The sequence below is a fragment of the Salmo salar genome, chromosome ssa09 (genome assembly GCF_905237065.1).
Source record: "Salmo salar chromosome ssa09, Ssal_v3.1, whole genome shotgun sequence".
Classification (NCBI taxonomy): Eukaryota; Metazoa; Chordata; class Actinopteri; order Salmoniformes; family Salmonidae; genus Salmo; species Salmo salar.
In genome coordinates this window covers 74662314-74688320 of record NC_059450.1, presented here as the reverse complement: position 1 = coordinate 74688320, position 26007 = coordinate 74662314, and the positions used below count along the sequence as shown (strand labels likewise).

General features: G+C 42.1%; 1 protein-coding gene across 2 annotated transcripts; it reads right to left on the bottom strand.

Annotated features, from left to right (window-relative positions):
• Positions 1-185: 185 nt before the first annotated feature.
• LOC106611883 (uncharacterized) lies at positions 186-23763 on the bottom strand. 2 transcript variants are annotated; one of them, XM_014212515.2, is made up of 5 exons: positions 23443-23763; positions 22659-22991; positions 12281-12451; positions 1128-1241; positions 186-918 (listed from the first exon to the last, which is right to left on the bottom strand). In XM_014212515.2, the coding sequence occupies exons 1-5, from the start codon at positions 23489-23491 to the stop codon at positions 905-907; spliced, it is 681 nt and encodes a 226-aa protein (XP_014067990.1). In that variant the 5' UTR covers positions 23492-23763; the 3' UTR covers positions 186-904. The 2 variants fall into 2 exon arrangements, with proteins under 2 accessions (XP_014067990.1, XP_045579974.1); XM_045724018.1 differs by lacking the exon at positions 12281-12451.
• Between the last annotated feature and the right edge of the window lie 2244 nt (positions 23764-26007).

The window sequence follows — 26007 nt, the reverse complement described above, 5'->3', positions numbered from 1 at the left end:
TCATAACATGTGACAAAACAATACCTCACGAGGCTTCTTCTCTCTAAGCAGAGACCTTGAAACTGAGATATCTTTTGTTCTCAAAACAAGGTCTGGGCATACTGCCAAATTGCAGATACTGAGGATTCATTCAATCAGTCACTTGCGTGAACACAGAAATTGGTTTATAGAAAAGCACAAACATAGAACATAGAAATTGGTAATAGAAAAGCACAAGTATAGAAGGTACTTATATTTTCTCTCTATTCCAGTTTATTTCAACTCTCGAACATTTCTGTTACTGTATATCACAACCCTGCAATGCAATCAATACACTGTAATCTACACTCCTTTAACATTTTAAATGATACTTAACACTAGAAAAGCCTAGAGGGACCCCCTTCGAGCCAATGATGAGTCTTTCAGATGTCAACATGCTAACAGTCTAATAAATAAATGTCATGTATGCTATTGGTAAAATAATAATTTGTTTGTGTTTAAGAAGGTAGCATTATAATATGAAAGAAAATGTATTTTTTTTAAAGAACTTTTTAATTGGTTTATGTAACAGTATGAACAAAATAAAAAGCACTAAAACACAACAATTCAAGAGTTAAAATCCATGAAATAAACATCATCACATAGATCATTCACTAGTCATGTTGTTAAGGGCAGGTCTTAAGGAACATTATGAAAATAAGAAAATAAATGTCAAAAGAATAGAATGCCATTTTTTGGGTTTAAATACATTACTGTGCTTTGAGTTTCAAGATTAAAAGAGTGATAAGCAGTATTATATCATCGTTAGTCATTATTTCATAAGGTAATCTCAAAGCCTGGTTGATACCCATAGCAACTCTTAGGACATCAACACCCTCCTCTGAGTCCCACCATGATCCACCTGAGAGTCTTCATATTCCTCTGCTTACTGACCATCATCTGGAGAGAGAGAGAGAGAGAGAGAGAGAGAGAGAGAGAGAGAGAGAGAGAGAGAGAGAGAGAGAGAGAGAGAGAGAGAGAGAGAGAGAGAGAGAGAGAGAGAGAGAGAGAGAGAGAGAGAGAGAGAGAGAGAATTAAGCAGAATACAATTAGAAACATTTAAAACAAAGCTAGACCTTAATTGAAAGGTACAGTGCATGGTTACTGACCTTGTTCTTGAGGACAAGTTTTCTTCTTGTAGAAACAGTATGATCCCAGACAGATTGCCATCAGAATGAAGACTTCAGCAAGTTGGAAATAAACAAACACATTGAACCCAGATCCTGTGGAAAAGAGAGACAGAATAACACATAAATTAAGAGGGGAACAGTAAACATGTCATCCCCCAGGAATTATTCAGTCTCTTAGCTAATCCACACCCCTACTCCATGTAATGCACCAAAGAAAAACGCCACCTGCTGGAGAAGAAGATTTTGGGTCCAGTTATCCCTCTCGCTTCACCTCCTCCTCTCCAGGTGTGAATCACAAATTTAATTTCAATACTATAGCTCCCACCTTGGGCCAATTGGTATATATTTGTAAATGCTGGATCTCTATGGCAAGACTCATCTTTCACCCAAGTTTCGTAAAAATCGGAACAGGGCTGTCTGAGATATCGCGTGTGACCAACATGCTGACTACACCGCCCACGTGTTGAGGGCACGAGCATTGAAAAATAAACATACAGTACATGTTATCAAACTGTTTTATCCGCTCGTGCGCGTCAACGGGCGTCTGCATAGCAAGAAGCTAAAATAGAACTTGGTTCTATTTTAGACACTTGACGCACTGCAAGTCCCCAGTAGCAGTGCGTGGGTAAAATCACTGGGGAAGCCAAGCTAGAAAAAAAAGCCATATTACAACCTATATGTTGTGATAATTGGTGTTTGCTCTGTAACCTGTTATTTCATATGCCTTGTGACCATGATACAGTGAGGGAAAAAAGTATTTGATCCCCTGCTGATTTTGTACGTTTGCCCACTGACAAAGAAATGATCAGTCTATCATTTTAATGGTAGGTTTATTTGAACAGTGAGAGACAGAATAACAACAAAAACATCCAGAAAAACGCATGTCAAAAATGTTATGAATTGATTTGCATTTTAATGAGGGAAATAAGTATTTCACCCCCCTGCAAAACATGACTTAGTACTTGGTGGCAAAACCCTTGTTGGCAATCACAGAGGTCAGACGTTTCTTGTAGTTGGCCACCAGGTTTGCACACATCTCAGCAGGGATTTTGTCCCACTCCTCTTTGCAGATCTTCTCAGAGTCATTACGGTTTCGAGGCTGACGTTTGGCAACTCGAACCTTCAGCTCCCTCCACAGATTGTCTATGGGATTAAGGTCTTGAGACTGCCTAGGCCACTCCAGGACCTTAATGTGCTTCTTCTTGAGCCACTCCTTTGTTGCCTTGGCCGTGTATTTTGGGTCATTGTCATGCTGGAATACCCATACACGACCCATTTTCAATGCCCTGGCTGAGGGAAGGAGGTTCTCACCCAAGATTTGACGATACATGGCCCCATCCATCGTCCCTTTGATGCGGTGAAGTTGTCCTGTCCCCTTAGCAGAAAAACACCCCCAAAGCATAATGTTTCCACCTCCATGTTTGACGGTGGGGATGGTGTTCTTGGGGTCATAGGCAGCATTCCTCCTACTCCAAACACGGCGAGTTGAGTTGATGTCAAAGAGCTCCATTTTGGTCTCATCTCACCACAACACTTTCACCAGTTGTCCTCTGAGTCATTCAGATGTTCATTGGCAAACTTCAGACGGGCATGTATATGTGCTTTCTTGAGCAGGGGAACCTTGCGGGCGCTGCAGGATTTCAGTCCTTCACGGCGTAGTGTGTTACCAATTGTTTTCTTGATGACTATGGTCCCAGCTGCCTTGAGATCATTGACAAGATCCTCCCGTGTAGTTCTGGGCTGATTCCTCACCGTTCTCATGATCATTGCAACTCCACGAGGTGAGATCTTGCATGGAGCCCCAGGCCGAGGGAGATTGACAGTTCTTTTGTGTTTCTTCTATTTGCGAATAATCGCACCAACTGTTGTCACCTTCTCACCAAGCTGCTTGGCAATGGTCTTGTAGCCCATTCCAGCCTTGTGTAGGTCTACAATCTTGTCGCTGACAGCCTTGGAGAGCTCTTTGGTCTTGGCCATATTGGAGAGTTTAGAATCTGATTGATTGATTGCTTCTGCGTACAGGTGTCTTTTATACAGGTAACAAGATGAGATTAGGAGCACTCCCTTTAAGAGTGTGCTCCTAATCTCAGCTTGTTACCTGTATAAAAGACACCTGGGATCCAGAAATCTTTCTGATTGAGAGGGGGTCAAATACTTATTTTGACATGCGTTTTTCTTTATTTTTGTTGTTGTTATTGTCTCTCACTGTTCAAATAAACCTACCATTAAAATTATAGACTGATCATTTCTTTGTCAGTGGGCAAACATACAAAATCAGCAGGGGATCAAATACTTTTCTCCCTCACTGTACATAAGAAGACACAGTGGCAGAATAAATTCAACAACACATTTGTTTCATCACAAAACCGGACAGCAACAGCTGTCTGGTGAAATCCACAAAGCATACAGCATGGTCAAGCAAGTTAATGTTTCTGACATTTTCGGACTACTAAACAACTATTGATTTAAAACCAGAGAGTCGCAAAGAAAGTCGCAAAGAAAACAGGAGCAGCCTCCACTTTTCCAGCACCATTTCAACTTCAACATTTCAACATCATCAAATCACCTGTGCTTAGTCTAACACAGTGACAACTAAAAGATACCAAAAACAATTTAATCCAAATAACATAAGCTAAATATGATGTGGCTGTCCATGGTTCTGATTTCTATGTGTGTGTGTGTGTGTGTGTGTGTGTGTGTGTGTGTGTGTATGTTCGTGTGTGTGCAAGTAGAAAAACTCACCCTACTGGCAGAGAAATGGCAATGCCATCCATCCTCCTCTCTTTCATGTTAACGAAACAGTCTATCTCTCTGTCATACAGTACACGCTTTTATTTTTTGTTGTCCTAGGCTACCTTACAAAAATCCTTGCTTGCATGGGCAACATTATCTAGTTATTAACATTAGGCTTCTACATCTAGCTACATACTGAAATTCCATCCTTTCTGTCACGTCCTGACCAGAAAAGGGTCATTTAGTTATTGTAGTTGGTCAGGATGTGGCAGGGGTGTGTTAGTTTTGTGTGTTTCAGGGTTTTTTGGGTTATGTTCTATGTTAATATATTTCTATGTTCGGTCTAGATCTTATATTTCTATGTTTAGTTTATTGCGCTGACCTTCAATTGGAGGCAGCTGTTCCTCGTTGCCTCTAATTGAAGGTCCTATTTAGTAGGGGTGTTTTTCCATGGGTTTTGTGGGTAGTTGTTCCATGTATAGTCAGAGCACCTTACAGGACTGTTTTTCGTCGTACTTTTGTTCAGTGTTCATTTCTTTAATAAATACAAGAAGATGTTTCATGTTCCCGCTGCAGTTTGGTCCCATCATTACGACGAATATGACAGAACTACCCACCAACAACGGACCAAGCAGCGGAGGAAGGAGCAGCAGAGGTATCTGGAGTCGTGGACATGGGAGGAAATTTTGGACGGGGCAGGACCATGGCACCAGGCTGGGGAGTACCGACGCCCTAAGGAGGAGCTGGAGGCAGCCAAGGCGGAGCGGCGCCATTACGAGGCGTTATACGCAGGGTTTGGCGAGTGCGAGAGGCAGCCCCAAAATAAGTTTGGGGGGGGCACACGGGTAGTATGGCTAAGTCAGGTCGTAGATCTGAGCCAACTCCCCGTGCTTATTAAGGGGAGCAACGGATCATGAAGGCACCGAGCTATGCGGAAATACGCTCGGCAGCCATCATGCCTCAGCACAGCCCAGTTTGCCCTGTGCCAGCACTCCGCCCGTGCCGAGCTATGGTAACAATCCAGCCAGAACGGGTTGTGCAGGTTGTGCGCTCTAGATCTCCAGTGCGTAGTCAAGGCCCCATGTATCAAGTTCCTGCTCCTCGCACTAGCCCTGTGGTGCGTGTCCCTAGTCTGGCGCCTCCAAAGCCAGTCCCACGCACCAGGCCTCCAGTGCATCAGCCCAGTCCAGAATGTCCTGTTCCTGCTCCTCGCACTAGCCTTGAGGTGTGTGTCCCTAGTCTGGCGCCTCCAAAGCCAGCCCCACGCACCAGGCCTTTAGTGCGCCTGTCCAGTCCAGAGCTTCCGGTGACAGTTCCCCATCCAGAGCTTCCGGCGACAGTTCCCCGTCCAGAGCTTCCGGCGACAGTTCCCCGTCCAGAGCTTCCGGCAACAGTTCTCCGTCCAGAGCTTCCGGCGACAGTTCCCCGTCCAGTGCTTCAGACAGAGATGGCCTACAGTCCGGAACCGACAGAGACGGCCTACAGTCCGGAACCGACAGAGACGGCCTACAGTCCGGAACCGACAGAGACGGCTTACATTCCGGGACCGACAGAGATGGCCTACAGTCCGGATCCGGCGCAGCCAGAGTCACCCTACAACAGTCCGGAACCGGCGCAGCCAGAGTCGCCCTACAACAGTCCGGAACCGGAGCTCCCAGAGTCGCCCTACAACAGTCCGGAACCGGAGCTCCCAGAGTCACCCTACAACAGTCCGGAACCGGAGCTCCCAGAGTCGCCCTCCAGTCCGGAACCGGAGCTCCCAGAGTCGCCCTCCAGTCCGGAACCGGAGCTCCCAGAGTCGCCCTCCAGTCCGGAACCGGAGCTCCCAGAGTCGCCCTCCAGTCCGGAGCTCCCAGAGTCGCCCTCCAGTCCGGAGCTCCCAGAGTCGCCCTCCAGTCCGGAGCTCCCAGAGTCGCCCCTCAGCCCGAGTTCTCCAGCGACGCCCCTCAGCCCGAGTTCTCCAGCGACGCCCCTCAGCCCGAGGTCTCCAGCGACGCGCCTCAGCCCGAGGTCTCCAGCGACGCGCCTCAGCCCGAGGTCTCCAGCGACGCACCTCAGCCCGAGGTCTCCAGTGACGCGCCTTAGCCCTGAGCCTTCAGCAGGGGTGGACAGGTTAGGTTGGGGACTAGGGCCAGAACATGAGCCACCTCCGTATGGGGGAGTATTGGGGAAGGGGGGTTGTTTGCACAGGAACCATCGGTGACGGTGGCCACCCTCCCTTTCCTCTCTGTAGTTTTGGGATTTTTGTTGTGGGTTTTTGTTTGTGTCATATGGTTAAGGTGCATTCGGTGTCTGCACCTTTGGGGGGGGGGGTATTGTCACGTCCTGACCAGAAAAGAGGTCATGCTGTTATTGTAGTTGGTCAGGACGTGGCAGGGGTGTGTTAGTTTTGTGTGTTTTGGGGGTTATGTTCTATCTTAATATATTTCTATGTTCGGTCTAGTTCTTATATTTCTATGTTTAGTTTATTGGAATGACCTTCAATTGGAGGCAGCTTTTCCTCGTTGCCTCTAATTGAAGGTCCTATTTAGTAGGGGTGTTTTTCCATGGGTTTTGTGGGTAGTTGTTCCATGTATAGTCAGAGCACCTTACATGACTGTTTTTCATCGTTCTTTTGTTCAGTGTTAATTTCTTTAATAAATACAACAAGATGTTTCAAGTTCCCGCTGCAGTTTGGTCCCATCATTACGATGAATATGACACTTTCAGGCCAGGGACAATTTATGGTTGTATCAGAATTGCCGTTATAATCATTGGCCAGTAAGGAGAACTAAGAAAAACCACAGGTCCAAATCCCTATCTCAACTAATGGCTAATTTAGGAAAGGGACAATTTTAACTAGCTAGCTAGCCAACAGAGGACAACAACACAACGAAATGCAACAATTCAAGTTGTTTCTGCAATCGATGTGATAGCGTGAAGCCAAATCCAAACTGGCTTCCCTTTAAATGTTTTGTTGTTGCGCCAGGACCATTCACATTTGAGCTACTTCAGATTAGCTCAAAGCTGATTGGCTATTATTTTATACTTTTTTTACTAAGGGAGGCCAAATACTCACTGGCTTCCCTTGCAACAATGTCACACTCTTTTTAACCAGACAGCATCGGATAGATAGCCAACACATAATGAGACAGAGGGGTGCTGTTACGCTTGCGTGGATGCTTACTCTGGTGAGATTCTATTAGCCTCTTGCGAATTTAAGGAAAATTATGAAACACAGAGAGACAAAATAGTCATTATTTATGTTTTTTTCTTGGTAATTTTTTTGGGGGAAGACTGACTTACCTTGGCATCCATGAATACAAGCCACTACAAGTCCCACCTCTCCCTTCTACTCATTGTTTTTTACGATCATATACCCATGTGGACGATTGAAAGATAAACAAGGTCCACACTCCAGCAGGGGTTGGAAAGTAAATTATTTTCCAATTGTTTCATTCTGAACAGTACCATTTTTTTAGTTCCGTTCAGCTGTTCCGACCAAAAAAAATAAGTTCTGAACCGGTTCGAACCTAAAAACAGTAACGGTTTACATTTTTACTTTCTGTTCCTTAAAACCTCTGAAATCGATTTTTTTTTAACATTTAGCTCAACATTAAATTACTTCACCAATGGATATAGCAGCTTGCTATGGTGTGGGCAAGCCATGCACAGTCATTGGACAGACAAGTGTTGTGTAGAGTGAGAGATGCGACTGAAACTTTGTGGGTGATGAGAGCACTGGGAATGAAGCTCTGGGCATCTTATTGTTACAACATGCATTATGTGAACTGGGCCCTCAGAAGTATACCTCTGGAGGAGTGGCTTCTATGGAGGAACTTTGAATGTCTTTTACCTTCAGAGTTGGCTTAACTAACATTTGGACTAAAGCTAGCCTTTGATCATAACTCTCAGTTACATTAAAGTACACATAATGCCATCTAGAGTTTGAGATCTAGACCAGAGCATGCTAAGTTAGCTAGCTAACAAGCTTGTGTGCGCAGAGTGGCACCAGAATTAAAATTAAAATACATCTTACCTTTTTGTAGTTAATAAATCCAATATAAAACGTGATAACAATCGTATCCTTAACTAGCATTGAAAAAGTGAATCCATTCTTCTCTAATTCAATATCTCTTTCCCTAATTTCTGAATGAGGCTTGTAATGTCAGTAGCTAGAATATACTATGCTTCGGAGGGAGGGGGAGGCGCAGGTAGCCTGTACACACACTGGCAAAGATTTTCAAGTGGCAGGCAGGCAGACACTGGAATTGTCACTCAGAAACTATGTGAGGGTTTGCTGTGGGACTGGAAAAATAATGTTCTCATGCTTTTAAAATAACAGTTCTGTTCTGGAACAGTATAGATCACTTTCATTCTCGGTTCTGGTTCTGTTCCTCTTAAAATATCATTATTTTGTGGTTTTCAGTTCTTTTCCCTGAACCGGTTCCAACCCCTGCACTCCAGTCCATTTAGTGGCGGTAATGCACCTTAAAGTTAGTTACCAACTGCCATCCAGAGAAGAAGAAGAATGAACGACAAGAGATTAATCAAAGAAAACAAACTAAAAAAAGAACTAGGTTCCCCCTTTGTCTGTGGATTATTTGTCGGAGTAGAGAACACACAACTTTGTGTGACTCAAAATGGGTCAACATTCTACAAAGACCCAGCTAAAAAGGACCATATGCATTTCAGGTAAAATAACAACCCAATGTTTATCTGTCAATGTTTCATATGTGTTTCGACCTCTACCCAAATTAATATACACTGAACAAAAATATAAACGCAACCATTTCAAAGATTTTACTGGGTTATAGAAACAAATTCATTAGGCCCTAATCAATGGATTTCACATTACTTGGAATACAGATATGCATCTGTAGGGGCATGGATCGGAAAACCAGTCAGTATGCGACACATCTCCTTCACATAGAGTTGATCAGGCTGTTGATTGTGGCCTATGGAATGTTGTCCCACTCCTCTTCAATGGCTGTGCGAAGTTGCTGGTGAGTATGCAGGCCATGGATGAACTGGGACATTTTAGGCTTCCAGGAATTGTGTACAGATCCTTGTGACATGGGACCTTGCATTATCACGCTGAAATGTGAGGCGATGGCGGCGGATGAATGGCATAACAATGAACCTCAGGATCTCGTCACGGTTTCTATATGCATTCCAATTGTCATCAATAAAATGCAATTGTGCTCCTTGTTCGTAGCTTATGCCTGCTCTTACCATAACCCCGCCGCCACCATGGAGCACTCTGTTCACAACGTTGACATACACGTGGTCTGTGGTTCTGTTGCCGGTTGGACGTACTGCCAAATTCTCAAAAATTACATTATGGTAGGGAAATGTATCATTAAATTATCTAACAACAGCTCTGGTCAGCATGCCAATTGCACACTCCTTCAATACTTAGGGCATCTGTGGCATTGTATTGTGTGACAAAAGTGCACATTTTAGAGTGGCCATTTATTGTACCCAGCACAAGGTGCACCTGTGTAATGATCATGCTGTTTAATCAGCTTCTTGATATGCCACACCTGTCAAGTGGATGGATTATTTTAGCAATGGAGAAATGCTCACTAACAGGGATGTAAACAAATTTGTGCACAACATTTGAGAGAAATAAGCTTTTTCTAACCTCTTAGTGATCCCTTCACGCACCAATGCCTTTAGCGGGATCGATTTGACAACATCCGGTGAAATTGCAGAGCGCCAAATTAAAATTAAAATACTATAACTTCTTACAGATCAAATCCCTTTAGCGGGATCGATTTGACAACAGCCAGTGAAAGTGCAGGGCGCAAAATTAAAAACAACAAACATCTCATAATAAAAATTCCTCAAACATACAAGTATTATACACCATTTTAAAGATAAGATTCTCATTAATCCAACCACAGTGTCCGATTTCAAAAAGGCTTTACAGTGAAAGCACACCAAACGATTATGTTAGGTCAGCACCTAGTCACACAAAAACATACAGCCATTTTCCAGCCAAAGAGAGGAGTCACAAAAAGCAGAAATATAGATAAAATGAATCACTAACCTTTGATGATCTTCATCAGATGGCACTCATAGGACTTCATGTTATACAATACATGTATGTTTTGTTCGATAAAGTTCATATTTATATCAAAAAATCTCAGTTTACATTGACGCGTTATGTTCAGTAATGTTTGCCTCCAAAACATCTGGTGACTTTGCAGAGAGCCACATGAATTTACAGAAATACTTATCATAAACTTTGATAAAATATACAAGTGTTATGCACAGAATTAAAGATACACTTCTCCTTAATGCAACCGCTCTGTCAGATTTCAAAGAATCTTCACGGCGAAAGCACACTTTGCAATAATCTGAGTACAGCACTCAGACACCAAAAGAAGCTATACAGATACCCACCATGTTGTGCAGTCAACAGAAGTCAGAAATAGCGTTATAAATATACACTTACCTTTGATGATCTTCATCGGAATGCACTCCCAGCAATCCCAGTTCCACAATAAATGTTTGTTTTGTTCGATAAAGTTCATCTTTATGTCCAAATACCTCAATTTTGTTCGCGCGTTAGGTTCACTATTCCAAATGCAAGGCGCATGCTTACTAAGTCCAGACGAAAAGTCAAAAACGTTATACTACAGTTTGTAGAAACATGTCAAACGATGTATAGAATCAATCTTTAGGATGTTTTTATCATAAATCTTCAACCGGACAATTCCTTTCTCTTTAGGAATGAAGATGATCTCAGCTCGCTCCCTAGGCCGCGCACGTGACTGAGCTCATGCCTTTTTCTCAGACACCTGGTTCCATTAGCTCTTATTCTCTCCCCATTCACAGTAGAATCCTGAAATAACGTTCTAAAGACTGTTGACATTTAGTGGAAGCCTTAGGAAGTGCAATATGACCACACAGACACTGTATATTGGATAGGGAATCACTTGAAAAACTACAAGCCTCAGATTTCCCACTTCCTGGTTGGATTTTTCTCAGGTTTTCACATGCCATATGAGTTATGTTATACTCACAGACATCATTAAAACAGTTTTAGAAACTTCAGAGTGTTTTCTATCTAAATCTACTAATAATATGCATATCCTAGCTTCTGGGCCTGAGTAGCAGGCAGTTTACTCTGGGCACGCTTTTCATCCGGACGTGAAAATACTGCCCCCTATCCCAAAGAGGATAAATATTTAACTTTCATAGAATCACAAGTGCAATACATCAAAATAAAGCTTAACTTCTTGTTAATCCGGCCAAGGTGTCAGAATTCAAAAAGGCTTTACGGCGAAAGCAGACCATGCTATTATCTGAGGACAGCACCCCGCATACAAACACATGAAAATGAGATTTCAACCAGCCAGGTGCGACACAAAAGTCAGAAATAACGATATAATTCATGCCTTACCTTTGAAGATCTTCTTCTGTTGGCACTCTAAAATGTCCCAGAAACATAATAAATGGTCCTTTTGTTCGATACATTCCTTCTTTATATCCCCAAAATGTCAATTTATTTGGCGCATTTGATTCAGAAATACACCGGTTTCAACTCGCCCAACATGCCTACAAAGTATCTAATAAGTTACCTGTAAACTTGGTCCAAACATTTCAAACATCTTTCCTAATCCAAACTTAGGTACCCTAAAATGTAAATAATCGATACAATTTAAGACAGGTTAAACTGGGTTCAATACCGGATGAAAACAAAGTGAAGCGAGTTCCAGGTCGCACGCACCAGAAGACTTGAGTCCCTCTGAGTGACACATGGAACGAACAGGAATACTTCTTCATTTCTCAAAAGAAAAACATCAACCAATTTCTAAAGACTGTTGACATCTAGTGGAAGCCATAGAAACTGCAAGCATATTTATATTTCTTATCATAGAAATCTAAGGGAAAACCAAAAAAAAACAATTCCCTGGATGGTTTGTGCTCGGGGTTTCGCCTGCCAAATCAGTTCTGTTATACTCACAGACATTATTCAAACAGTTTTAGAAACGTCAGAGTGTTTTCTATCAAAATCTACTAATGCTATGCATATCCTAGCTTCTGGGCCTGAGTAACAGGCAGTTTACTTTGGGCATGCTTTTCATCCGGGCGTGGAAATACTGCCCCCTAGCCCAAAGAGGTTTTAAGAATGGAACATTTCTGGGATATTTTATTTCAGCTCATGAAATGAGCAACACTTTACATGTTGCGTTCATATTTTTGTTCAGTATAGTTGGTTGAGTTCACAGTTGGTTTTGGTATTTTAACCTGCGTGTCTGGTGAGGATAGACAAAATCAATATGGGCACCATTGGAGACAGTTTGGTCTGAGACCGATCCACTGTCCCCTCCCAAATTTCATCTGTGAGGGACAACTAATCAGCAAATGAATAAAATCAGTTAAAAAAATTACTATATCCAACTTACCAATAGCACCAGCGGTTACTTGACAGTGGAACTGGTTTACGGTTGGATTGTTGATATCATTTTTGACTGTATTGGCAGTTGTAGCCTCAACACGCTGGGGATCGTCAGTGGCATTCACCCACCCTGATATCTTTGTCCCGGTGGATAAGGTACAGTTAACATATATGAGCCCTGTAGGCAAAATAAACAGTCACAAATCTGTGTTGAAAAGTGGTGAATCCCATGCTGCTTCTCCTAAAGGTCTATTGATGATTATGACAATGATGATGATGTTGATGATGATAATAATCATGTGTAATGTTTTGATAATGTATCTGCTAAACTAAACAAAGCCAGAATTGGATATTTGAACCATAACTCATATTCTATCTTAATATATAAGGGAGATGGACTTGACAGGATATGGTTTGACCATGCATGAAAATATTGGTGGGGCACACTCAATTAACAAAACGCATATGCATCGAAACCAGTACACATTGGCTACACATTCAATGCACTAATAACCAATCTCAGAAATGAGTTTTGAGCCACACACAAACATAACATTTGGGTTATGATCAGTTTATGGCAACTTCCCATATCTTTATCTCTTATTGCACAAAAGACCACGGTAGTTGAGCATACTTTTATAGAGTGAACTAGCTAGTAATCTGTCTGCAATATTGCGACACTGCTTGCATCTGCGTGCCTGTTAATACAAGGTCCCGGTTAACAATATGCAATTTTTTCAACTCTAACGTTATTCCCTCACTTCATCTATATATATATATATATATATATATATATATACATATACACATTGATCATCCTTGATGTGTTTCTACAACATGATTGGAGTCGACCTGTGGTAAATTCAATTGATTGGAAATTATTTGGAAAGCCACACACCTGTCTATATAAGGACCCATAGTTCAAATCAAATCAAACCGAATTGTGTTAGTCATATACACGTGTTCAGTATATTTTATTGCGGGTGTAGCGAAATACTTGTGTTTCTAGCTCCAACGGTGCAGTAATATCTAACAAGTAATATCTAACAATTTCACAACAATACACACAATACATACAAATCTAAAGTAATGAATGGAATTAAGAATATATAAAAATTTGGACGAGCAATGTCAGAGCATCATAGACTAAGATACAGTAGAATAGAATAGAATACAGTATAAACGTATGAGATTATTAATGCAAAATACACTGCTCAAAAAAATAAAGGGAACACTTAAACAACACAATGTAACTCCAAGTCAATCACACTTCTGTGAAATCAAACTGTCCACTTAGGAAGCAACACTGATTGACAATAAATTTCACATGCTGTTGTGCAAATGGAATAGACAACAGGTGGAAATTATAGGCAATTAGCAAGACACCCCCAATAAAGGAGCGGTTCTGCAGGTGGGGACCACAGACCACTTCTCAGTTCCTATGCTTCCTGGCTGATGTTTTGGTCACTTTTGAATGCTGGCGGTGCTTTCACTCTAGTGGTAGCATGAGACGGAGTCTACAACCCACACAAGGGGCTCAGGTAGTGCAGCTCATCCAGGATGGCACATCAATGCGAGCTGTGGCAAGAAGGTTTGCTGTGTCTGTCAGCGTAGTGTCCAGAGCGTGGAGGCGCTACCAGGAGACAGGCCAGCACATCAGGAAACGTGGAGGAGGCCGTAGGAGGGCAACAACCCAGCAGCAGGACCGCTACCTCCGCCTTTGTGCAAGGAGGAGCAGGAGAAGCACTGCCAGAGCCCTGCAAAATGACCTCCAGCAGTCCACAAATGTGCATGTGTCTGCTCAAACGGTCAGAAACAGACTCCATGAGGGTGGTATGAGGGCCCGACGTCCACAGGTGGGGGTTGTGCTTACAGCCCAACACCGTGCAGGACGTTTGGCATTTGCCAGAGAACACCAAGATTGGCAAATTCGCCACTGGCGCCCTGTGCTCTTCACAGATGAAAGCAGGTTCACACTGAACACGTGACAGACGTGACAGAGTCTGGAGATGCCGTGGAGAACGTTCTGCTGCCTGCAACATCCTCCAGCATGACCGTTTTGGCGGTGGGTCAGTCATGGTGTGGGGTGGCACACAGCCCTCCATGTGCTCGCCAGAGGTAGCCTGACTGCCATTAGGTACCGAGATGAGATCCTCAGACCCCTTGTGAGACCATATGCTGGTGCGGTTGGCCCTGGGTTCCTCCTAATGCAAGACAATGCTAGACCTCATGTGGCTGGAGTGTGTCAGCAGTTCCTGCAAGAGGAAGGCATTGATGATATGGACTGGCCCGCCCGTTCCCCAGACCTGAATCCAATTGAGCACATCTGGGACATCATGTCTCTTTCCATCCACCAACGCCACGTTGCACCACAGACTGTCCAGGAGTTGGCGGATGCATTAGTCCAGGTCTGGGAGGAGAACCCTCAGGAGACCATCCGCCACCTCATCAGGAGCATGCTCAGGCATTGTAGGGAGGTCATACAGGCACGTGGAGGCCACACACACTACTGAGCCTCATTTTGACTTGTTTTAAGGACATTACATCAAAGTTGGATCAGCCTGTAGTGTGGTTTTCCACTTTAATTTTGAGTGTGACTCCAAATCCAGACCTCCATGGGTTGATAAATTGGATTTCCATTGATTATTTTTGTGTGATTTTGTTGTCAGCACATTCAACTATGTAAAGAAAAAAGTATTTAATAAGATTATTTCTTTCATTCAGATCTAGGATGTGTTGTTTAAGTGTTCCCTTTATTTTTTTGAGCAGTATATATAAACATTATTAAAGTGACTAGTGTTCCATTATTAAAGTGGCCAGTGACTTCAAGTCTATGTATATATGGCAGCACCCTCTAATGTGATAGTGATGACTATTTACTAGTCTGATGGCCTTGAGATAGAAGCTGTTTTCAGTCTCTCGTTCGCATCTTTGATGCACCTGTACTGACCTCGCCTTCTGGATGATAGCAGGGTGACAGGCAGTGGCTCGGGTGGTTGTTGTCCTTCATGATCTTTTTGGCCTTCCTGTGATATCGGGTGCTGTAGTTGTCCTGGAGGGCAGGTAGTTTCCCCCCGGTGATGTGTTGGGCAGACCGCAACACCCTTTGGAGAGCCCTGCGGTTGCGGGTGGTGCAATTGCTGTACCAGGCAGTGACACAGCCCAACAAGATGCTCTCATTTGTGCATCTGTAAAAGTTTGTGAAGGTTTTAGGTGCCAAGCCAAATTTCATCAACCTCCTGTGGCTGGTTTTCCCTTTGTAGTCCGTGATTGTCTGTAGACCCTGCCATATGCGTCTCATGTCTGAGCCGTTGAATTGCGACTCCACTTTGTCTCTATACTGACATTTTGCCTGTTTGATTGTCTTACAGACAAATACACTGATACAGTTACTGACTTTATCAGGAAGTGTATAGGAGATGTTGTACCTATACACTTCCTGATAAACTTAGTCACTGTATCAGTGTATTCGTCAATGTTATTCTCGGAGGCTATCATCCGGAACATATCGCAGTCCGTGTGATCAAAACAATCTTGAAGCGAGGATTCCGATTGGTAACACCAGCGTTGAATAGTTCTTAGCACGGGTACTTCCTGTTTGACTTTCTGCCAATAGGAAGGGAAGAGCAAAATGGAGTCGTGATCAGATTTGCTGAAGGGACGGCGGGGGAACGCCTTGCAGGCATCCCGGAAGTTGGAGTAGCAGTGTCGAGTGTTTTAGCAGCGCAAGTACTACAGTCAATGTGTTGATAGAACTTTGGTAGTGTTTTCCTCAAATTTGCTTTGTTAAAATCCCCAGCTACAATAAATGCGGCCTCGGGATATGTGGTTTCCAGTGAAGTTATTTGAGGGCCGTCGTGGTATCGGCTTGAGGGGGAATATACACGGCTGTGACTATAACCGAAGTGAATTCTTTTGGGAGGTAATACTGTCAGAATTTGATTGTGAGGTATTCTAGGTCGGGTGAACAAAAGGACTTGAGTTCCTGTGTGTTATCACAAACACACCATGAGTAGTTAATCATGAAACATACACCCCTGCCCTTCTTCCTGGAGAGATATGTATTCCTGTCTGAGCGATGAACTGAGAACCCAACTGTCTGTACAGACTCAGACAGTATATCCCGAGAGAGCCATGTTTCCGTGAAACAGAGTATGTTACAATCCCTGATGGAAGGAAATCCTCGCCCTGAGCTCATCAACTTTAATATCCAGAGACTGAACATTAGCAAGTAATATACTCGGAAGCGGTGGGTGGTGTGCGTGCCTCCTGAGTCAGACTAGAAGTCCACTCCGAATACCTCTTCTCCGCCAGCAGTGTTTTGGATCAGCTTCTGGAATCAGTTCAATTGCCCTGTGTGGTACGAACAAAATATCAAATTTGTGAAAGTCGTATTCCTGGTCGTAATGCTGGTAATGCTGGTGAGTTACCGCCACTCTGATATCCAAAAGTTCTTCCTGGCTGTATGTAATAACACAAAAAAAATTCTGGGCTAATCATGTAAGAAATAACACATAAAAAACAAAATACTGCAAAGTTGCCTAGAGACTAATAGCACGGCTGCCCAATCTATTGGTGCCATTTTCAGTGGTGTTCAGTGGTTGACAGTGTATGTCAGAGCAAAAACCAAGCCAGGAGGTGGAAGGAATTGTCCGTAGAGCTTCGAGACAGAATTGTGTCAAGGCACAGATCTGGGGAAGGGTACCAAAAAATGTCTGCAGCATTGAAGGTCCCCAAGAACACAGTGTCCTCCATTGTTCTTAAATGGAAGAAGTTTGGAGCTGGCTGCCCGGCCAAACTGAGCAATTAGGGGAGGACCTTGCTCAGGGAGGTGACCAAGTACCCGATGGTCACTCTGGTAGAGCTCCAGAGTTCATCTGTGGAGATGGGAAGGACAACCTTCTCTGCAGCACTCCACCAATCAGGCCCTTATGGTAGAGTGGCCAGATGGAGGCCACGCCTCAGTTTTCCAAAAGGCACCTAAATGACTCTCAGACCATGAGAAACAAGATTCTCCGCTGATGAAACGAAGATTGAACTCTTTGGCCTGAATGCCAAGCGTCACATCTGGAGGAAACCTGGCACCATCCCTACAGTGAAGCATAGCGGAGGCAGCATCATGTTTTGTGGGTGTTTTTCAGCGGAAAGGACTGGTAGACTAGTCAGGATTGAGGGAAAGATGAACAGAGCAAAGTACAGAGAGATCCTTGATGAAAACCTGCTCCAGAGCGATCAAGACCTCAGACTGGAGTGAAGGTTCACCTTCCAACAGGACAATGGCCCTAAGCACAGAGCCAAGACAACGCAGGAGTGGCTTCGGGACACGTCTCTGAATGTCCTTGAGTGGCCCGGCCAGAGGCCAGACTTGATCCCGATCGAACATCTCTGGAGAGATCTGAAAATAGCTGTGCGGTGACGCTCCCCATCCAACCTGACAGAGCTTGAGAGGATCTGCAGAGAAGAATGGGAGAAACTCCCCAAATACAGGTGTGCCACGCTGGTAGCGTCATACCCAAGAACACTTGAAGCTGTAATCGCTGCCAAAGGTGCTTCAACAAAGTACTGAATAAAGGGTCTGAATATTTATGTAAATGTAATATTTCAGTGTTTTATTTTTAATACATTCAATTTTCTTAAACCCTGTTTTTGCTTTGTCATTATGGGGAATTGTGTGTAGATTGATGAGGAAAAATAACAATTGAATCAATTTTACAATAAGACGAACATAACAAAATGTGGAAAAAGTCAAGGGGTCGGAATACTTTCCGAATGCACTGTGTGTGTGTGTGTGGGTGTGTGTGTGTGTGTGTGCGTGCGTGTGCGTGCGTGTGTGTGTAGACATCATGGACAGTATGTGAATAGAATATTTAGTATATCTGTAGAATACGTAGGATAGAATAGTACATTTCCAGTAATAGCTGAATGGGATGGCTGTGTGGTCCTACCACTACTTGGGAAACCATACAGTCTATTAGGCTACTGATTAAATAAATGATGATGAAATTCACATAGTGGTAAAAGTGCACGGTGATCAGCTTGATGCTGCTATCCAGTAAATATAGAGGGTCATATTCTGGTGACATGATTATCGATGCTTGGCTGCCGTTTGACAAATAAAAACATTCCAGCTCTTATCCATAATAATCTCATCATGTAGACTAACTAACCTACCCGCACAGCCTACCCGCACCGTATCTGCCAGCTATTGGCTAGAGTGCACGTGCCAAGACCAGAGTAGGCACATTTATTATTTAACGCAACAGTTTTTGTGAGAAAACTATTGGTAGAGTTTAAAATGCAATGGAAACACATTGAATTTTTGATTTTTATTCGGGACATGAAAACCTAAGCTAAAAGTACATTTTGTCATCACGCACTCATTTTTATCCGCAACAACTCTGTTTTGTGGAAAAACCACTGGTGGGAAAATGTTACACATTTTAGAATATTCGCATGAGTCTGTCAACAATTGGACAGATATCTAGCTAATGACACTTATTCAGATAATAATTTGTTATAATATTGGACTGAGACAAGCTTTTGTTATTATTTCAGAAGCTAAAAACAATGTCTATCAAAAACACCTTAAAGCAGAGGGTTGATGAAAAACAAATTACTCAGTATGTACTCCACCATATCTCTAATAGTGTAACAACTGGAAAACAAATGTGTCAGCATTTCAGGTCCGTCATTGCAGAAGGTACACTTGACATCAATGTATATAAACCTTGACACCATTGTGTTGGAGGGGTACATATCTTGCAGAATCTTTAGGTGCACCTATTTTATCCTCTAGAAATACAAAACGTAAAGGGACAAAGCCAAGCCGTTAACCATTGAATGTCTGACAGCTGTTAAATTCCAAAAGGATTTCCCTGTTTCCTTGTTCTTTTGTTATGAAAATTATTATCTTATGTGTATATTTGTACACTTGGGACTTTTGATATCAATACCATTAATAAATAGACTGGGTTCTATTCTAAGTATACCTTAAAATTAGATTTTTCATTAGCTGGGAAATATCTGAGGGAATAGCATTAACCATAGAACGATATTCCTTGTGTGTAACTAGGGAAGGCTTTGACTCTTATTAACACTAGAATCCCATAGGCCAACGGCCACTAACGTTTGATTTTGTAAATAAAAAAATCTGCCCCCCAAAAAACCTACAAAAAAAGCTAAGCTCATTTGTCAGAATTTTTAAATCAGAAACAGAACACTATTTAGAGCCTTTTTTCCCCACACCCATTCCTAACCTACAGCCAAGACAATATGCTGTAGGACAGGCGCTAATTCGTATCTCTCTCCTCACTGAATGAACGACAAATGGACGAATGGGTGATAATTGTGCACCTTACTTTACAATTGTATTTAAATTAGGACTAACTGAATGATAAGGAGGGTGAAGGGGTTGATTTAATTTAGAACAACAATAGTATAATGACGAGTTTGTGCTATACCTATTTGTCAGTGTTGGCGCTCATGTAAAAAATTTGACCGTGTACCTTTTTACTTTGTAAAAATAACCTGTTTTGGGACTGTTTTCTTTACTATAACTCTACTACTAATCAAACGTATTTTAAGGGAACAAAAAAATGCTACATGTTGCAGTAGGCCTTCATAATAATGCAAAACATATCCTTGACTCTATCCAGCTGCCAGCCCACTGAATGAATGGCAAATGGATGGAATGGGCGAAAACTGTGCAAGTTACTTCACAATCGAATTTAAATTATGCCTAACTGAATGATGAGGGTGAAGAGGTTGATTTAATTTAGAACAATATTAGTGTAATGGTGAGTTTGTGTTAAGCCTATTTATCAGCATTGGCGCTCATGTTAGTAATTTGACCGTATGCCTTGAAGGTTGATACTATTCTCCTTTACGTTTTACTTTGTAATAATAAGCTGTTACAGGACTGTTTTATTTACTGTAGCTCTATTACTAATCTAATGTAGTGTAAGTGAAACGAAAACATGCTATGTGTTGCAGTAGTCCTTTAGCATAATGCAATACATTTCATTGACTCTATCCAAGTTGATGAGCGGGAAACAAACGATGCCTGTCAGCCTGCACAGCCGGCTGGCACATCTTGTAATTGACAGATGCAGGGATATGCAGGTAAAATATGTTGATTTCTATATAGCATCTGAAAGAGCATATTGAGCAGTTTCTATGACACTAACCTTTGTCAAATAACTCTCAAAATTCAAGAGATGCAGCTCATTTTCCTATTTTAACTTTTTCCAAGAATATCCGTGGTGTCCATGCATTCACCACATGACCACTAACGCCGCAGAATTGCTCTGGCTACTAAGCAAACACTAGTAACGTAATACACGTGACATTTAAATATGCTTTTCTGTCATCAATGGATGAATGTGCGGTAAAAACCAGATAGAAACTGATAATGGTACGTGACTTCAATTAACTTTTGTTTAGCCGCTGATGTTGAAACCAAGTACGAGAAAACTAGCCTGCTAGGAACCGTGAACAAAGGCGGGAGCTGCCCCCCTCTGCGCAGAACAACATACCAGCGGAGCTGTACTCCACATCAGCGATGGAGAGTGGTAAAGCAACACTCACGGTGTACCGATGTAAAATAAATAAGAGTGTTTGCATTCTCAGCGCCATGCATACCACTGGATCTGGCATGTGAGCTTCGTGAGCCGCCAAGCAGACCAAAACGGCAGCAAGTCCTGCTTTACCTCCTCCCCAAGCACCACAGCTCCCACACGGAAAAACAAAACACAATGTTAAGTTGGCAGGTGCACACGAAACAAGGGCCATGAAAACTGTGGGCAGTGCAACCGATTTGTTTGTAGGGCTTGCTCACACAAAGCCCCGAAGCTGTGTGCTGACTGTGGACCCGAAGCCCAAAGAAAGACGGGATTGATTCTCATGTGTAAAGGCACAATACAGTGTCCATTGTAATCAACAAATGATTGTTTTTATATATTGTCATAAATATATTTACACGAATATTTCTTTATGCAATTATTCCTTTACAAGTGTTAATGCACGGGTGAATTTGTTTAGGATTACAGCAAATCATTTCACCTGCGCACCTGGCTGGTTATATTATTGTTATCCTCTTTTGCGTTTCTTCTTTGTCAAAATAACCTGTAACTGGACTTTATTAATTACTATAACTCTATTACTAATCGAATCTACAAACAAAGTTGATCAAATGGATTACACTAATGGTTTTAATGTAAGGGAAACTAAAACAGGCTATAGGCATATGTTTTTTCTAGGACTTTGTAGAATTATACAAAACATATCCTTGATTCTGGCTAAACAAATAACTATTGTTGTTATTTTTTATTGATATATTTCCATGAATGTTTATTCATGCAATTAATCCTTTACAATTGTTAATGCCCGATTTATCAAGCATTTATTTATCAAGCATTGTTGATATGCATCTGAAGCAAATGCTAGAAATAGAACTGAATAAACAAACCTAGAGACACCATCAGCCTTCGTAAATAGAACCCTTACTAAAATGGATGTTTTGCTGGCTAGCTCTCCCAGCTGTTGCTGCAATGAAGTAGGGGCCCCAAGAGTAACAGCACCCTGAGCCAATCATGCTCTCTGTCTGCCCCTCCACCACAGAAAGCACAGAGTGAGGCTGAAACAGCTGCATTTTGGAGCTGTCTGACTCAGTAAAAATGTACCAAAAACAACACAATGGGAAAGCAACCACTTATGCTTTATTATATGAACCAATTTTTTAAATAAAATTCAATTGTTTGCTAACAGATATGATATATTGCTGTGACATGGAATAATAGAATCGCTTGCAAATCACCTGCACTTGCTGCATCTCCACTGTGACCATGGTGATTTCAATATTTAATCGATCAAAAGTAGAGGACTTTCAGGACCATGCATTGTCTTGTTGCACTGCAGTTAATCAGGAGATGAAGGTGTTGTCATGGTATAGCTGACCCCAATCATTTCTGATTAATTTAGGGTTTTAGACAAATATGACGAAGTTGACCAAAACTCTGGACACATTTTTTTAGGAATCCCAGTTTTGGGAAAAATATTCTTTAAAGTCAGAGAGGGATATTGTAAGAAACTATAAGAGCTCCTTTAACAGTTTCGCAAGTTTTTAGAATTTTAAACACTTTTGGGGGGAGTTTCAAATTGTGAACCTTTGCTCTAGACAAGGGCATTTCCTGGCACAGAGCCCACATGGAAATGAATAATATTGAAAATATTATATCTTTTAAAATTCCCTAAATGTATTTTTTAGGCTCAAATAATGAAAACGATAAAACAAATAAAGTTTCCCTGCCAGACAAGGGTTGCCCCAGCTTTCAAGTATCCCTATACTGTCATGTAGCTATATTTTTTAAAGAGGGTTAGCTATTTACCTTCAATGAACAGGTGTAGTCTCCTGGTGGCCAATGAACTTCCATTAGAATGAAACGTTTCTAAGAGGTATTCATCAGAATCCGTCCTTTCTGTGTTAGATATCCTAAATGTCCTGTTGTTCATGAAGAACTCTGATCTAGCTTTAATGGAGTCAGCGATTATCATTTTGTTTCTTCTCATTCGGAGTATCTCTGTAGTTACACCAGTGGGATCTTTTTTAAATGTGAGTTCAGATACTGTGGTATCAGTCAGCTGGAGATAGACAGTTCCTCCCAGAGCTCCATAACACTGACATCCATCCTCCCTAGCATCACAGGAGGAGGTCAACATGCCTGAGGACAAAGTTGAACATTGTGTCACAATTCTGACACAACTGGTATAAGTGGATAGAGTGAAAATATGTTACTGTCATAACTACGACTGAACTGGAGTGCTTTTTTGTAATCTAATTGTCTGACACTGAGTTGCCAGTAACTTCAAAGATGACTTATACAATGAGTGGGATACAGCAGAAAACAGTATCGAAAGGAACAATCAGATGGAGCAGTCTCAGGTTTGCCAGGAATATGCATATCTTTTATCAATATATTTTCCAGACACCAATTATGCTGTTGCAATGATACGGGCACACAAGCCATCTAAAGTTATACTCAGATATGGTTGGAATGGAAAACCTCTCTATAACTCTCTGCATCCCTCCTGTCTCCATATAGCCATAGTCTTCAGTCTGAAAATAGTAGGCTCTTGCATAATGAGCTACGACACAAATAAAGACTAACTTACCATGAGACACTCCTGCTATCATCACCAACAATCCAAAAACAGCCTCCATGTCTCTCTCTTCACTCCCTAATTCAATTAACTGACTTCAAATGAGCCCCAAAAAGACGTTTCCTTTACTGTTGTCCACAAGTCTGGCTATGCAAGTCAAACTGAGAAAAAGCTGCAACTGAAACCTCTCTTGATGTGTTGTCTTCCTCGTTCTAGAATTAACAGTTCTTATCCAGCAGTTCTTACATTAGCTAGCCCCCCTTTCTCTTACAAAAGGGTGCGGAAACACAAGGTTGTTATTTAACTTCCTTACTTTGATAAAACAAGGATACATTTGTCTCTAGACAAGAAGTCTTCAAATGTAGTTATCAAATCCAGAGCAAATATTATCATATTCAAATACAAAATAGGGGAGACTGGGGAACAATGTAACACAGGGAACAAAGTAACAACACAGTAACTCAGATTAGAAATGACGTAGAAAGCTGTTACTCAATCTGTTAATGCTTGGTTAGTGTATCTACATAACTAGGACGTTTTGCTTCAATCCATAAATAATGTTTTGTTTATTAACAATAAATATTTTTTTCAGGCTGAATTCAAAATATTCTTGCCTCCTCTCTTTCTTGATTATTGACCTCCAGATCATTCCCCATGTATCTAATCACATATCAGTTTTACAGTGGAACATTCCCCATGTATCTAATCACATATCAGTTTTACAGTGGAACATTCCCCATGTATTTAATCATATATCAGTTTTACAGTGGAGCATTCCCCATGTATTTAATCATATATCAGTTTTACAGTGGAACATTCCCCATGTATCTAATCATATATACGTTTTACAGTGGAACATTCCCCATGTATTTAATCATATATCAGTTTTACAGTGGAACATTCCCCATGTATTTAATCATATATCAGTTTTACAGTGGAACATTCCCCATGTATTTAATCATATATCAGTTTTACAGTGGAACATTCCCCATGTATTTAATCATATATCAGTTTTACAGTGGAACATTCCCCATCAATTTAATCATATATCAGTTTACAGTGGAACATTCCCCATGAATCTAATCTTACAGTGCCTTCAGAAAGTTTTCAGACCCTGTGACACCTTTGGCCGTGATTACAGCCGAGAGTCTTCTTAGGTATGATACTACAAGCTTGGCACACCTGTATTTGGCCAGATTCTCCCCAATCTTCGCTGCAGATCCTCCCAAACTCTGTCAGGTTGGATGGGGAGCGTTGCTGCACAGCTATATTCAGGTCTCTCCAGAGATGTTCGATCAGGTTCAAGTCCGGGCTCTAGCTGAGCCACTCAAGGACATTCAGAGACTTGACCCAAAGCCACTCCTGCGTTGTCTTGGCTGTATGCGCAGGGTTGTTGTCCTGTTGGAAGGTGAACCCTCGCCCCAGTCTGATGTCCTGAGTGCTCTGGTGCAGGTTTTCATTAAGGATCTCTCTGTACTTTGCTCCGTTCATCTTCGCCTCGATCCTGACTAGTCTCTCAATCCCTGCAGCTGAAAAACATCCCCACAGCATGATGCTGCCACCACCATGCTCCACCATAGGGATGATGCCAGGTTCCCTCCAGACGTGAAGCTTGGCATTCAGGACAAAGATTTCAATCTTGGTTTCATCAGACCAGAGAATCTTGTTTATCATTGTCTGAGAGTCTTTAGGTGCCTTTCGGCAAACTCCAAGTGGGCTGTCATGTGCCTATTTCCTGAGAAGTGGCTTCCATCTGGCCACTCTACCATAAAGGCCTGATTGATGGAGTACTGCAGAAATGGTTGTCCTTCTGGAAGGTTCTCCCATCTCCACAGAGGAACTCTAGATGTCTGTCAGAGTGACCATTGGGTTATTGGTCACCTCCCTGACCAAGCCCCTTCTCCCCCGATTGCTCAGTTTGGACAGGTGGCTAGCTCTAGGCAGAGTCTTGGTGTTTCCAAACTTGCTGCAAATATGCTGCAAATATTTCTTGGAACCCTTCCTCAGATCTGTGCCTCGACACAATACTGTCGCGGGGCTCTACAGACAATTCTTTCGACCTCATGGCTTGGTTTTTGCTCTGACATGCACTGTCAACTTTGGGACCTTATATAGACCGGTGTGTGCCTTTCCAAATCATGTTCAATCAATTGAACTTACCACAGGTGGACTCCAATCAAGTTGTAGAAACATCTCAAGGATGATCAGTGGAAACAGGGTTGAACCTGAGCTCAATTTCGATTCTCATAGCAAAGGGTCTGAATACCTATGTAAATAAGGTATTTCTGTTTTTGAAAAAGCTGTTTTTGCTTTTGTCATTATGTGGTATTGTGTGTAGATTGCTGAGGAGTTTTTATTTATTTAATTGATTTTAGAATAAGGCTGTAACCTAACTAAATGTGGAAAAGTCAAGGTGTCACGACTTCTGCCAAAGTCGGCTCCTCTCCTTGTTCGGGCGGCATTCGGCGATCGACGTCACCGGCTTTCTAGCCATCGCCGCTCCGTTTTTCATATATCCATTTGTCTTGTCTTGTTTCCATACACACCTGGTTTTCATTTCCCCAATTAAGCTACTTG

Excerpts from the sequence above, each read along its gene's own strand:
- LOC106611883 (XM_014212515.2), bottom strand. The coding sequence starts at position 23,491 with ATGGAGGCTGTTTTTGGATTGTTGGTGATGATAGCAGGAGTGTCTCAT. Across the intron at positions 12,452-22,658 it reads ACTACACCTGTTCATTGAAG|GGCTCATATATGTTAACTGT; the intron begins GTAAATAGCTAA and ends TTTTGCCTACAG. Across the intron at positions 1,242-12,280 it reads AGTAACCGCTGGTGCTATTG|GATCTGGGTTCAATGTGTTT; the intron begins GTAAGTTGGATA and ends TCTTTTCCACAG.